At 40.3% G+C, this 14,833-nt stretch overlaps 1 protein-coding gene across 6 annotated transcripts in view; it reads right to left on the reverse strand.

Moving 5' to 3' along the window:
* The window catches only part of Scaf8 (SR-related CTD associated factor 8), a 230,736-nt gene that overhangs the window by 184,149 nt on the left and 31,754 nt on the right, over positions 1 to 14,833 (reverse strand). For all 6 annotated transcript variants that reach the window (XR_003847254.1, XM_029556992.1, XM_008854723.1 and 3 more), the window contains 2 exons: positions 4,876 to 4,959; positions 267 to 311 (listed from right to left, as the gene is read on the reverse strand). Coding sequence is in view for 5 of the 6 variants with exons in the window: in XM_029556992.1 (XP_029412852.1) it covers positions 267 to 311; positions 4,876 to 4,959 (129 nt within the window). In the remaining variant the exon portion in view is untranslated. The remainder of the gene's footprint in view (positions 1 to 266; positions 312 to 4,875; positions 4,960 to 14,833) is intronic.

The following is a 14,833-nucleotide window of genomic DNA, read 5'->3' on the forward strand; positions in this document are numbered from 1 at the left end:
AGCTGAGGCCAGGCATGACCTTAATTCTGATCCCGCGGCTTCTGACCAAAGAGTGGGAGGGACTATACTGCAGGCCTGTGTACTTCCACCACCCACAAGGGGTGCTTTGTTAGGCCAGTGCTCCACCCACTGAGCTCCATCCACAGCACCTGGATTACTTCTTAACAGTCCTTCAAAGCAACTTAAACTCAAGTATCTGAAGTAAAGGAGAAGGGCATCAATACACACAGTACACATAGCTGATAAAGCAAAAAATATATACTTACTTTCTGAATGAATTTCTCAACACTTTGTACCACATGTTTATAAAACTGTAAGAAGAAAAGAAAGCATGATTTCAAAATCAGTTTGAATATATTAGAATTTTCTGCTAATCACAGGCTTGAGCAGAGCTCCAGAAGTCCATCAAAACAGTAATTTTTGCCAGGCATGGTGGCACATGCTTTAAGACCCAGAACTTATAGCCAGATGGATCTCTGTGAGTTCAAGGCCAGCCTGGTCTACATAGTGAGCCCCAAGCCAGCTGGGGCTACAGGGAGACCCTGTCTCAAAAAGACAAAAAAATAAAATAATAATAAAAATAAAATAAGTTTTAGTCAAAACTTGCATGGCATTCACATCATTTACCTTCATAAGCAATGCAGTCATTATTTAATTCATTAAGTAATCCTTTGAAGTACATACATATGATGAATGTCTAATGTGTGCTAAGACAACTCAAATTTAAAAGCATTCTAACTGAACATGGTAGTACACACCTATTTTTCCTGCATAAGGAGGTTGAGGCAGCAGGATCACAAGCTGAAACCAGTCTCAGCTGCACAGTGAGACTTTGCCTCAAAAGCAAACAAATTCTATCAGTATCTTTAAGAAAGCACACTTTGACACACTGTATTGACAGCAAAATACTTAGGCTCTACACACTAGTAGATAAACGGTTTTTCAAGGGAGAAAAAGTACAGATGTCTTACAGTATCATTTTAACACCTAAATCAAGGGCAATTATTAGAAAAGCAAATAACTACTAACAGCAGTTTTTATAAATGAATGTACAAGAGCTGTTTTCAACTTCATTTAGCTCCTGGAAGATGAACTATATGTATATTAAGACATAGAAATGTCTGTGTGCTAATGGATCATACTAAATGAATTAATAAAAGGCAGGTGAGGGCTTGAATTGGTCTACTACCAATTATGATAACACTCAGAAGATTTATCTTAAGTACAGCACTCAAAATAAACCTGAAAATAAAATGGAAACTATGAACAAAAATTTAATACACTGGGACCGGAGAGATGGCTTAGTGGTAAGGGCACTGGCTGCTCTTGCAGAGGACCTGGGTTTAGTTCCCAGCACCCACAAGGCAGCTAACAACCATCCATAAACAGTTCCAGGGGCTCCAAAGCCCTCTTCTGACCTCCAAGAGCACTGCATGACATGCATGCACTTAATATGCATGCAAGCAAGACATTCATACACATAATTTTTTTTTAATGTCAAAGTCATTGGAACATTGCTGTTTTGAAGAACGTGAATTATACTTTCAGCCTCATGACTTCTGCTTTACAAAAGATAAACCTCCCTGAGACTACAGAAACGTAAGAACTAAAGTCAATGCCAGTGAGCCAGGCGTGGTGGCACATCCTTTTATCCCAGCACTCAGGAGGCTAAGGCACATGGATCTCTATGAGATCAAGGCCAGCCTGGTCCACATAATGAGTTCCAGGCCAGCTGTAGCTACAGAGACCTTGTCTCGGGAAAAAAAAAAAAAAAGGCAAATGGCATTGAAATGTGTGAATTGACTTTAGTACAATAGTATTTTATCCAAATAAAATGTCTTAAATGTGTTGTTTAGGAAAACGTCTTTGTTATTAGATTACACACAGGTATACAGGGATTAAGTGTTACTATGATCTTAGCCAAAAGGCTGAGAAATGATGTGTGGAGGTAAATCTAAGGGGCAAGCGCGTGGCACTCATCACAGGATGCTGCAACTTGTTTGAACGTTTTTTCAAAATTAAAAACATTAAAGACAGTAATAATATATCAAAATAATACAGTATATTGTAAAAAGTGAGTTATTCCTCATTGGCAGAAACCTATCAAACTCTAGTGACTTATTTAATGTCTCCTTTCAGACATCTAAAATAATGCTAGCACTGTTAAGTCTTTAATTATGAACTGTACCAATCATTAATATCAATGATATCAATATATACTTTTTTATATTCTTAGGCCATGATAAAAAAATCAAGTAATAACAGATAACATAAAGTATATAACAGACTAAGCTTATTCTGTATTATACCCAACAGATTCTCTTTAAAAAAAGGATCATTTCTTTGAAGAATTGTCTGGCTTAAATAAAAACAAAAGCTGGCAAGATGGCGCAGCATGTAAAGATGTTTGTCAGCAAGCCTAATGACCAGGTTCAATCCCTGGGACCCGCAACTCCCACAAGTTCTCTGATCTCCAAATATATGTATATGTGTGTGTGTGTCTCTCTCTCTCTTTCTCTCTCACACACACACACTCACTCACTTTTAAACAACTGAATAAATGAACCGTCTGAATTTCTTCCACTAGTAATTACTAGTAAATAGAAATTTATTATATTTAACATATTGCTATTCAAAATAATTTAAATATCTGGTGTTTCTAATTCTGGCTAATACTTTAATCACTAAATGTTCTCTTCCTAAATTCCACCAACTTACACAAAGAGGCCCAAGTAGTTTTCATAATGGTTCATATACATAGACTCAATAAAAAGTAAAATTTCAATATACTTTCATTTCTAAGCCTTGTATCAACTTATATTTACGATCCTACAAAGTCAGTATGTCAAATGATGTGGATGCAACCAAACTCCCAGCTACCTGAGAAAGGTAAGGGAAAATGTCTACTCCAAATTTATCAAGGATTTTTCAAATTTCAAATTATGTCTGGGGGTGGGTGGAAGAGTATTTGCAGGTGTGCCTGCATACACAGAGACATCCTCTGCCCTCTGCAGCTGCTGGGAATAGAACCCAGGTCCTTTGCAAGAGCAGTGCACTCCCAACCACTGAGTCATCTTTCCAGCCCAAAAGATTATTTCCGAATGTGTTTTCACTTAAATGTGGGAGTCTGAAGGTTACATATTTCTTTCTTTTCCATGCTGAACATGTATTAATACCATAAAGCAGATATAAATACATAAAAATCTATAAAAATTATTCCTTTAAAACATTAATTAAGGAGAAGCTAAGCACGTGGAGGCTGAGGCAGGCAGACCTGTGAGTTCCAGGCCAGCCTGGTCTACACAGAGTTCCAGGCCAGTTGGGGCTGCATAAAGAGACCCTGTCTCAAAAAAATTAATAAAATAATAAAAAAAAAAGGAGGTAATGGATGAGATGGCACAATCACTGAGGTGTTAGTTTGAAGTGTTTGTTTGCATGCGGACCTGAGTTCATATCCTCAGCACCCACAGAAAAAGCTAGACCTAATAAAAGGGTCTGTAATTCCAGCACTGGGGAGGTAAAGACAGAAGGCTCTCTAAGTCTTGTTAAGGGAAATAATTACAAAGAATCCAAATCTTTCCTATCAAAAGAAAAACAGGATCAAAAGAATAAAAGCATCATAAATAAAACATTTGTGATGCTATTCTGTAATCTCCTACCTTGTAACACTTTTGTTTACCCACTGCTGATTGTTTTAAAACCAGACAACAGGGGCTGGAGAGATGACTCAGCACTTAAGAACACTAGTGGTTCTTGCAGAAGACCCAAGTTCGAATTCCAGCACCCACATGGCAGCTAACAACTCTCCCTAACTCCAGTTCCAGGAGATCCGAGAGCCTCTTTTGACCTCCACGGGTATTGCACGACACGGGTGTACTTTACATGCTGGCAATACACACATACACATAAAAATAATAAAAGTTTAAGAAAAAAAAGAAAAAACAACCACCAGACAACCAATAAAGACTCTGAAGTCAGATCCTAGCCAATGGAGAAAGACAAAGTACTCTTGAGTTGGGATAAAAACCTTTCAAATTTCCCCGCTCAGTGTGTTTGCTTGCTATTCAAATGAGGCAGCACACCCTTCTGCAAAAGTAAAAGCTGCTTTGTCCAGTTACTTTCCCTTTGTCCACAAAGAATCAGTGGGTCACTGGACCTCAGAGTTTATTTCTAACATTGCTAGCCAGCCAATGTGAGCTACAGGTTCAGTAAGAAAGTGTTTTAGCTTCTTTTCCCATTGCTGGAACAAAATGACCTGACAAAAGCAACTCGAAAGAGAAAAGGTTTGGTCTGGTTCACAGTCGACCATGGCAGGATGTCACAGTGGCAAGAGTTTAAGATACCTGGTCGCAATGGATCCGCAGTCAAGTAGAGAAGGCCAGGGACATGGCTCAGTGGGTAAAAGCACTTCCTGCACACCCCAGAGGACATAAGTTCAATCCCCTGACTCCACGGTGGAAGGAGAGAAAGTTGTCTAGTGCAGCACTGCACTCAGACATGACACACACACGATGACTATTCTTAGCAGAGAACACAGCCAGGGATGCTGCTGCCAGAGTGAGCAAGCAGGCCTTCCTCCTCAACCAGGTGTAATAAAAAAGATGATCCCCACAAACAACCAATTCCAGAAGCCAGCGTAACTCCATATTGTGTCAAACTGACAACACTATCATAGAGACCCTGTCTCAAAAAATATGGTGGAGAACAATTAAGGAAGATACTTATGTGGCCTCTACATGTGTGGCCTCTACATGTGTGGCCTCTACATGTGTACCCTCACACATGTACATTCACGAACTCACATACAAACATCACATATACATAATCACAAAAATATTTCCTTTTAAAAGACACAAAAGTAAGTTTATAACTCACCTTAATAGCTTTGATGGCTGCCTTTGTAATCTGCGTCATTTTCGCTTTAGAAATGGGTGGTTTATAGTCATTCAGCGAATATAGCTGATGGAAAAAGAAGAGCATATTTTCAATACATCACAACCATCTCCAGATAATTATATGAAACTACTAGCATTTACAGCTTTAATATTCTCAATGAAATCAAAGTGTAGCTTTCCTTTAAAAAAAAAGGAAGCCACCACCAACCACTTGGGAAATGAAATGCACCAAAATAACAATGACTTTATCATGTTACCCTTTCTTGCTCATAACCAAAAAGATAACAAGAGCAGGGATGTGAAAACCTCAGACTCCTTATATATTACTGGTAAATGTAAAATGGTGAAGCAGCTTTTACAAAACAGCTTGGGGGGTTGGCCAGGTGGCTAAGAGAGTAAAGGTGATTGTTGCCAAACTGGACAACCTGAGTTTAATCCCGGAAACCTGTATGGTGGAAGGTGAGAATTGACTCCCTCTAGCAAACTGTCCTACGACGTCCACATGCACCCCGTGACACACACACACACACACTCCATGTACACACTAAATAAATAGAAAAAATAAGTGAAACAGCTTTGCAGCTTCTCAAAGAAGAGATTAAAAATTGTTACCAGGTGACCTATACAACAACTAAGTGAGCTAAAAATAAAGATTCACATAAACACTTGCAACTGATTAGTTACTGCAGCATTATTCACATAAAATACATTAAAGACTCATTGAAAAAGTAACAAGAACCCAAGTGAGGTGAACTGATAAATGAATAAATTAACAAGTATGTATTCAATGAACTGTTAATCATAAAAAGGAACTGGGATCTCACACATGTAATATGAATGAATCATGGGAACTTTTGGTGGGAAGAAAGGTGAGGGAATGGCTCCAATTAAGTTACCCGTGCTTGTCTCATGGGTAATCCTCCTGCCTCAGCTTCTTTAAGTATCCAGAATTACAGGCATGTGTCACCACTGTGCCTGACCCTGGAAAACACTAGCTAAATTAAAAAAGAAAAATGAACAGGGTGTGGTGGCGCACGCCTGTAGTCCCAGCACTGGGGAGGTAGAGGTAGGCGGATCTCTGTGAGTTCTAGGCCAGCCTGGTCTACAGAGTGAGTTGCATGCCAGTTACAGAAGACCCTGATTCAAAAAGAACCCCGCCCCCCCCCAAAATTAAGAGTGGGATGGGGATGAAGCTCGGTGGTTTGAGCACCTGATTAGCATGCTTGAGGCCCTAGGCTCAATCTTAGGTACAGGAAAAAAGAAGAATGATTACTAATGATTAACATTTTTTTTTCCTCTTTTTGAGACAGGGTCTCCCTCTAGCCCCATCTGGACTAGAACTCTCTATGTAGACCAGGCTGCCCTTAAACTCAGAGATCCACCTACCTCTGTGGGGATTAAAAGTATGGAGCCACCATGCACGGCTTAACATTTCTTTTTTAAAAGTGAATATTCTAAAGTTAATTGTAGATGGCTGCATAATACGGTGAATATGCTAAATTTTATCTCAATAAGCCTTTTTAAAGCAGGGTATGGTGGCGCACGCCTTTAACTGCAGCGCTCTCGAGGCAAAGGGAGATGGATCTCTGTGAGTTCAAGGCCCCCTAGGTCTACACAGCAAGTTCCAAGCTAGCCAGAGTTACATGGTGTCTCCAAAAAGAAAAGAAATAGTAATAAATAAACCTTTTTTTTTTTTTTCGGTCTTTTTGAGACAGTGTCTCCCTGTAGCTCCAGATGTCCTGGTACTCACAACGTAGACCAAGCTGGCCTCGAACTCACAGAGATCCACCTGCCTCTGCCTCCCTAGTGCTGAGACGAAAGGGCTTAAATAAAGCTTTTTAATGTTTCAAAACCAAGCTATCCTTCAATCTTTGTTCTGAAATTCCTCATAGAAGCAAAGATAATAATGCCCAGAAAACAGTTAAAGTCATAGAAAAACTGGACAACAGACAACTAATCTTTTTTTAAAATATTTTATTTATTATTTTTATTTAATGTGTATGAGTGTGATGCCTGCATGTATATGAGTACACCTGTGTCATGTAATGCCTCGGAGGTCAGGAGAGGGCTTTGGATTCCCCTGGAACTGGAGTTAAGGACAGTTCATAGCCACCATGTGGGTGCTGGGAATTGAACCCGGGTCCTCTACAAGAGCAGTCAGTGCTTTTAACCACTGAGCCATCTCTCCAGCCCCAGATAACTAATCTTAAATGAAACCTGATTAAAAATTGCATTGTATTCAGTGGCATTATGGTATAAGGCAGCATTAAAAGCCTGGACTTTAGCTTTGGGCATTAGAACACTGCAGAAACTATTTGAACAGACAGCATTCTATTCATTTTCACCCCTCACCTCTGGCACCTGCCCCCTCTTCCTACTCAAATCACCAGTTCAGTGACTACAGTATCATTCCTCACCAAGGAGACACCTAAATGAATGACATGTTCTCCCAGCACATTTACAGCTATCTTTTCAAGCACTAATCTAATCAGGTGACTAGCACTCAAAACCACTTCTGCCACTCTTTATAATTAATAATCAAGAATTTCTCCTTGGACAAACACACAAAAAAACATATATGTAAGGTTCTGCCTGGTCTAACTATTGTCACCAGATCAGCTTCCTCTCATGTCATGCTTATGGCCCTTTACTCACTGCATAAAGGTCTTTTCTCAGTTCCCTGCCACACTGTGCTCTCTCCTTCTAGCAAATCACCTGTTCTTTGGTTGAGGGTGGTTTGGGGGTTTTTTGTTGTTGCTTCTGGTGGTAGTACTGGGGGAAGGCCTTGTATATGGCTAGGTAAGTGCTCTACCACTGCACTATAATCCCCAGCAGTTTAGATTCATTTGGTTTTTTTTTTTTTTTCTCTTTTCTTCAAGTTTTGTCCTCAATGAATTAAAACAGGTCAGGTATGGTGGCTTATTCATGCAATCATGAATCTCAGGAGGCTGAGAAAGGAGGATCACCATGAGGGCCCTGAGGCAACCCTGGACTACACAGTGAATTTCAGTCTAGCCTGGGCTACAGAGTGAATCCCTGTCTCAAAACAAAACAAAAAAAGATTTAAAAATCACACACGCACACCAGATGAGAGAGAGAGAGAGAGAGAGAGAGAGAGAGAGAGAGAGAGAGAGAGAATACCCGGAGAGATGGCTCAGCAGTTAAAGACTGTGTACTACTCTTGCAGAGGACCAAATTTGGTTTCCAGCACCCATGCCTGGCAATTTACAACTGCATACATGCATACATTCCAGCTTCAGGGGATTCAATGCCCTCTTCTGACCTCCACAGGCACCAACATTCCTATGTGCACATACACCCATAATCACATGCACAATTAAAAATAAAATCTTTAAAACTATAAAAAATAAGGCTGGTGTGATGGCACAGGCTTGCAATACCAGGAGGCAGAGGCAGACAGAGGAGGACTGAGTCCAGCCTGGTCTACATAGCAACTTTTAGGCCAGTGGGGGCTACAGGAAAATTCTGTCAAATAATAATAACAATAAATGTAAATAAAAGGCACAGCAATGTGTCAGACTTTCAAAATAAGGAACCAAATTTGAATTCCAGCTATGTCAACCATATTAAAAGTTACCAAACCTATGAACCTAGTTTTCTATTTGCAAAGTAGAAATGAAACTTCACAAAAACAATGAACATAAAGCTTTCGAGTACATTTAAGTTGCTTGTTAATTAGCCATTATTAAAATCTTTTTCTTTAGTAGACATTCTCTATCTGAAAGTATGTTCTAGTTATCTTACTAGGGTAATGAGACAGCAGGTTGTTGTATAATTAATAAAACATTACTTCTTTTATTTTGTATGAGAAAGCCTAAAACTTATACCAGTCCATATTCTAGGGATGGTCTTGCTTGCCTTTCTTTAATGAAGAGCAACGGCAGAATGTAATTTAGGCTTTAAAAGCATTTTTAACAGCCTTAAAAGGCAGCACTCATCGAGATTCTCCAAAGAATTGCACATATTGCAAACACTGAAGGCACTACTCAGAAAATGAGTTAATATAGTGTGTTTCAAAGGCTCATTCAATATATACTTCCAACAAATTACTTCTCTAAATCATCTAATTTTTATTAAATCTGACCATCAGAAAACTTACACAAATGTTCATTTTTCATTTCATTTTCATCTTCCATCTTCATCAACTGACTTTACTGTAATATGTTATCCCCAACATTTAAAGGTTAACCAACATTTCCCCTAAAACAATGTCTTACTGATCTATTAAAGAAGTAATTATCTTTACTCAAAATGCCCCTCTTTCAATAATCCATTACAGAATATTCTTCTAAATTCTGAAATACAGGAGTAGTTCAGAGTGGGCCCTGGAGTGCTTGCTTGCTTTCTGTCAAAGATGGATACCCTTGTGTTCTAGTCTCAACACACATTATCCAATGTCTATTGGCGTCTAATTTCCATGACAGTTAACTAGTTTCTGATGTATAAAAATAAAATTATCTCTGAAGTTCTGAACCCACTGGTATACAAACTTAACATTTATTAAACTAATGTGAATCTAGAGCATGACTTGCTATCTTTTCCTCCAAATATGTTCTACATAACCTACTTGGTTCTAAGCATCAACCTCAGTCCTCTAGGGACTGATCACAAAAATATTCAATACATTAAGAATATTGATAGAATACTACCAACCAATTAAGACTTTTAATAGGTGTCTCGAAATAATTCACCATATATGAAGAGACTGCATTTAATGTATCTTTAGTTCTGCAAGCTGTAACCCAATCAATCAATGCCTGATATACAGCAAACTTTTAGCAATAAATGTTTATTGTCTAACTGATGACCTAGTAGTGCTGAAACTACTTATTACTACAACTTCCAAACTTCAATGCTGGCACTAATCAGCTATGTCAACCAACCATCACATACTGGGAACAGAATTATCTCCATATTCTTAAAACCTGAATCAATCCAAAAATACATCATGATTTTACACTGAAAAATGCTAGAGAAAATGGAAGTTGATCCTGGGACCTTCCTTTCCTTTGTCTGCCACTTCTACACCCAGCCCAGGTCACAAGGCCAAAGCTGCATGCTCTGTAGACTTGGGTCCAGATATCCAGGTTTCTAAAGTCTTGAGTCTAATCATTTGTTCCACTAAGTACCTTCCTCAGTTAAAACTGCTGTGCCTGCTATGCTGCCGTTCAGACTTGAAGCTTCTTTCTATAGTGTGCTATGTTATCTAAACTCTAAAACACTATACAAACTCTCAAGTCCATAAAACCATGGTGATTAATAAAAGCCAGCCCTGACTTATCTCTTTCTTTGGCTACCATTTCATCATTTCAGTGGAAAGGTACTAAACAAGAGTTTTCACTAATTACTTCACCTCTATGTTTCAACTTCCCCAAGTTACACTGAGGAGTCATTTAACTTATACCTCATTACCCGCCCCCTCTGTGTGTGTGTGTGTGTGTGTGTGTGTGTCTGAGAGAGAAGGAACTCATGCAACCTAGGCAAGAACTCTACCACTGAACTGAAAGCACCAGTGCTAAACTTGTAAAAATTTCTGGTTTTCTATTATTTCTATTATATTTAAAGTCTGATAACTTCTTCAAGTCAGTTGCTAATAATTGTCAGTACTTGATGTGACTTTTACCTAAGCTAAGGTGTGTTAACTACTTCTGGCTACTTCTCTACTAAAGATCATAAAACCCACCATCAGTCAGGCCAAGGGTCTACAAACTTTTTAATATTTATTTTTAATTACATGTATATTGTGGGTATGGGCTCACGAGTGAGATATCTGATCTCATGGAACTGAAGTTACAGGTGGTTGTGAGCTACCAGATGTTAGTGCTGGGAACCAAACTTGGGTGGCTCAGAAAGAGCAGTATACACTCTTAACAGCTAAGCCATCTCTCCAGTCAAGTGTCTGCAAACATTTTACACAACAGATCAAATAGTATTTTGGGCTTTGTGAGTATTGCAGTTTGGATGTGGATTGTGACCCCAAAGGTTTCTAGAAGGTTAATGTCAAGTGTGATGGTGGATTTAAGAGATGGAGCCTAGTGAGAGGTCCTTAAGCCATTTGGGAGCACTGTCCACAGAGTAAGTAAGGTCTTCTCATGTAGCACGTTGGAAGTTTTCTCACAGAGAACACAAGCTTGAACCTGGCCTCACTCAGCTCTCTTGACTTCCTGCCTCACATGATCAATACTCTTGATGTCAAGTGGGCCCTCACCAGACAGAACCCATTACAGGAATCATATTCTAGAATCTCCAAAGAAGTGATAAGCTAAAGAAATCTCTTTTCTTAGAGGTCACATGGTGAGACAAAGCAAGAGAGTAGGGAGTAGCCAGACTGGCAATTTTATACCAATTTGCTCTGTCAGGAAAGTATCCCTTTCTGTGTGACATACATTCACTAGGGTGCAGTCTTCTGACTTAACTGTCTTACAGTAGATTTACCTGTTTAAAAGTTCACTACCTCTGGGGCTGAAGAGATGACTCAGTCGTTAAGAGCATTAGTTGTTCTTGCAAAGGACCCAGGTTCAGTTTCCAGCACCCACATGGTAGCTAACAACTGTCCTTAACCGCAGTTCCAGGGGAATCCAACAGTCTCTTCTGGCCTCTACAGGTATTCCACGCATGGGTGTACTCACATGCATGCATGAAAAATACTCATGCACATAAATTTATTTTTAATTTCACTACCTCAACATCAAACTGAGGAGCAACTTCCCAGTACCTGTTGAAACCACTCACTGGGTATTAGAGTGGTTGGATGAATTCCAAGATAACCTCTGGGCAATACAGAGCTCATGCACTTCATCTGATAGTTTTTAAATTCCTAAAATAATGGCTAGATATTATTCTTTTCTAAATGTGTGTGCTTGCATTTCCTCCAAATTCTTTTAAGACGCATTAGTTTTTAAAACTGATTGCTCCATTTTCTGATTCCATGGCTACTAATGAGTTGTTCTTAGAACACTGACATCATGATGTTAAGTCTTGTAAGGAGCAACAACTCTGTACCCTCACTTCAGACACAGGCACAGGAAATCTACGGCAGTAATCTTGTTCTGGAGTCTACCCACCTCCTTTGCTTCTCAGTTTTGTGTCATTAAACTTTCATCTTAGCAATTTATTTGATGTGATTAGTATCTTACTATGAGAGGCTGGAGAGATGGCTCAGCAGTTAAGTGAACTGGCTGCTCTTGCAGAGGGCCTGGGTTCAATTCCCAGCACCTATACGGTAGCTAACAACCATTCCTAACTCCTAGATCTAGGGGTTTCGATGCTCTCTTCTGACCTCCACGGTCATTGCACTACACAAGTGCACTTACATACATGCAGGTAATACGCTCATACACATAATATAAAATTAATAAACACCCAGACAAGCATGATGGTGCACGCCTTTAATCCCAGCACTCGAGAGGCAGAAGCAGGGGTAGGTGGATCTCTGAGTTCAAGGTTAGCCTGGTCTACATAGTGAGTTCCAGGTCTGCTGGGGCTACAAGGAGACTCTATCTCAAAATAGATTTAAAAAAAAAAAAAATCAAACTGTGAAACGGGATTCATGTTAAGCATGGACTTAGAATAAGTGGGCTTTTAAACTAAAAAAAAAAGAAATCTCTTTTCTTTTAAAGTAGTCTGCATCAGGTATTTCATCCTAATAACAAAATGCTAACTATAATACAGGCTATAGTGTTTCCATTGTATCATCTCCATTCAGCTGTGTTCCTTGTAATAAGACACTAACAATCTGTGTTTGAATCAAACCAACTGGCACTATGTGTAACAAAAGAATTTATTTACAAAGTTAATCTCTGAACTTGAGTAATATCTTAATACTCATTACCCAATTTTTAAAAAAATGTATTCACAAACAAATCCTTCAAAAAAAAATTTTAAGTTTTAGTGTGTTTCCCAATCTGATCAATACTAAATTCTATACTTCTGAAGAGTCTAACCAAGCCTATATTATAGGGTGTTGTGGAAAATCTTGTGACTGATTTTGCCTTTTGCCTTATATACCTATCATGCTGGAATGCATTGCTTCTAATGGGGCATCTGGCCTGCTAGAGTGTAGTAGGATACTAGTCTGCCATGCTAATAAGGGATCCCATATGCTGTGTTGTGATTGGACTACCCTTATATAAGCCCGTACTTTCTTGCAATAAAGCAGATCTGTGTCACCAAACCTGGTCTCCTGCGCCTGAATGTGGCGACAGTGGCGCAGACTCCTCACCAGCCCTGGGGTCCAGTCCGATCAGAGGAACTAAAAGAGCAGGAGAGCGGCCATAGCCAGAGGAGAGCAGCCACAGCTGGCGATCACACCTGGCACCTAAACGTGGGGCTGGGACCCCCTCCCCACAGAGCTGTAACACTCTGAGCTGTAACACCTTGGGCTCCCGATGCCCCCTTTCTCGGTGCTCTTCCCGTGGTTGCTCGCCACTTTCGTTTTGTTCTGCTTTTTCTTCCAGCACGTGATCTTCGGTTGGGTGTGCCGCTCCTGTCTCTGCCGATTGTCTCCTTGAATGGTTCCCTGAGTCCCTTTGGGTACGTCTTGCAGGGTGAGTGACCTCTGGTATGGGGACTAGTCACCCAGCTCCTGCTGGCCCCTGCACTGCTGCACTGGTTTCTCTCCTCAGGAGTAGGCAAATTAGGGTAACAGAAAAGGATGTAACTAAAGTTTTAGATGAAGTACTAGCTCTTGCCCCCTGGTTTACAGATTCTTGTTGCTAGGATCCTGAACAATGGGCTTGCATTTTATTCTTGGCCCAGCGTAGAGAAGTCAGGGAGGGACTCCCACAGTCTGGGCTGTTCTACCCTGTTGTGACTGCCATTCTGGCCTCCCTTCAGGGAGTTACCCGAAGCCCCTGACCATGGCAATCTCCTATTAAAGGAGATAGATGAGCAAATACAACGACAGGACACTGAGGACGGCCTGTCCCAGGCATTTACAGTTAAAACAAAACTAATGGATTCTTGTTCTGATGAAACTATGACTGTTAATGATGATATAAAAAACGAGGAATTGGGGTTTGAGAGTTCCCCTGATGAAAAACAGGAAATCAAGATCGCCTCTGGCCTGCCATTACAGGGAGGTGGCTACCCTCCGCCATCTTGTATTAGCTTTGATAAAAAACAGGAAGTTAACGCAGCTCCCTACAGGGCGATTGCTACTTTCCACCATCTTGCACTAGCTTTAAGGAAGTTTCCCCCAAGTCCATCTATCCCTCCCTTCTGGAGGAGGACTGGAAGCCCCTCCCGCCTAGGCCCCTCTTTTATGATACAACGGAAGATTTTCCACAGTTCTTCCCAGTTACTGTCAATCAGGGACAACAGAACCCCAATATCTGTAATCCATATCCTCACAATACCTTAAGGAAGCTGCGTAAGGCAGCAGTTGAGGATGGCAGTCACTCCCCCTGGTTTGGTCAGTAATTAGATACAATCAGTCATTCAGCCAATACCCCCTATGATTGGCAGAATATCGCCCGTGCCTGCTTACAGGGAGGCAATTTCCTTTTATGGAAAGCTGCTTACCAAGATGAATGTGAACAACAGGCAGAGCGCAATAGAAATGCCAAGTCCAAAACATTGGAATTGATGCTCTAGTAGGATGCGGCAAATTTGAGACCCCCAAGCTCAGGCACAGGGACATCCCCACTACTTTGAACAAGTATGGCTTTGCGCGCTTCGTGCTTTTTGAAGTATGCCAACTCGCAGTGATACCAAATTAAACCAAATTGATACAAAAACCAGGCGAGTCTTTCTCTGATTTTGTTGAGAGATGCCAACAAAGTATAAATAGAAAGATCAGTCATCAGGGAGCTGCCGATGCCTTGCTCAAGGATCTTGTATATGAAGGCTGCTCTACAGAGTGTCGCCTTGCCATAGGACCTGTTAGACAGAAGGATGTCTCTGAATGGATTCTGGCC

Source organism: Nannospalax galili, unplaced genomic scaffold (assembly GCF_000622305.1).
Source record: "Nannospalax galili isolate Female #2095 unplaced genomic scaffold, S.galili_v1.0 scaffold1087, whole genome shotgun sequence".
NCBI lineage: Eukaryota > Metazoa > Chordata > Mammalia > Rodentia > Spalacidae > Nannospalax > Nannospalax galili.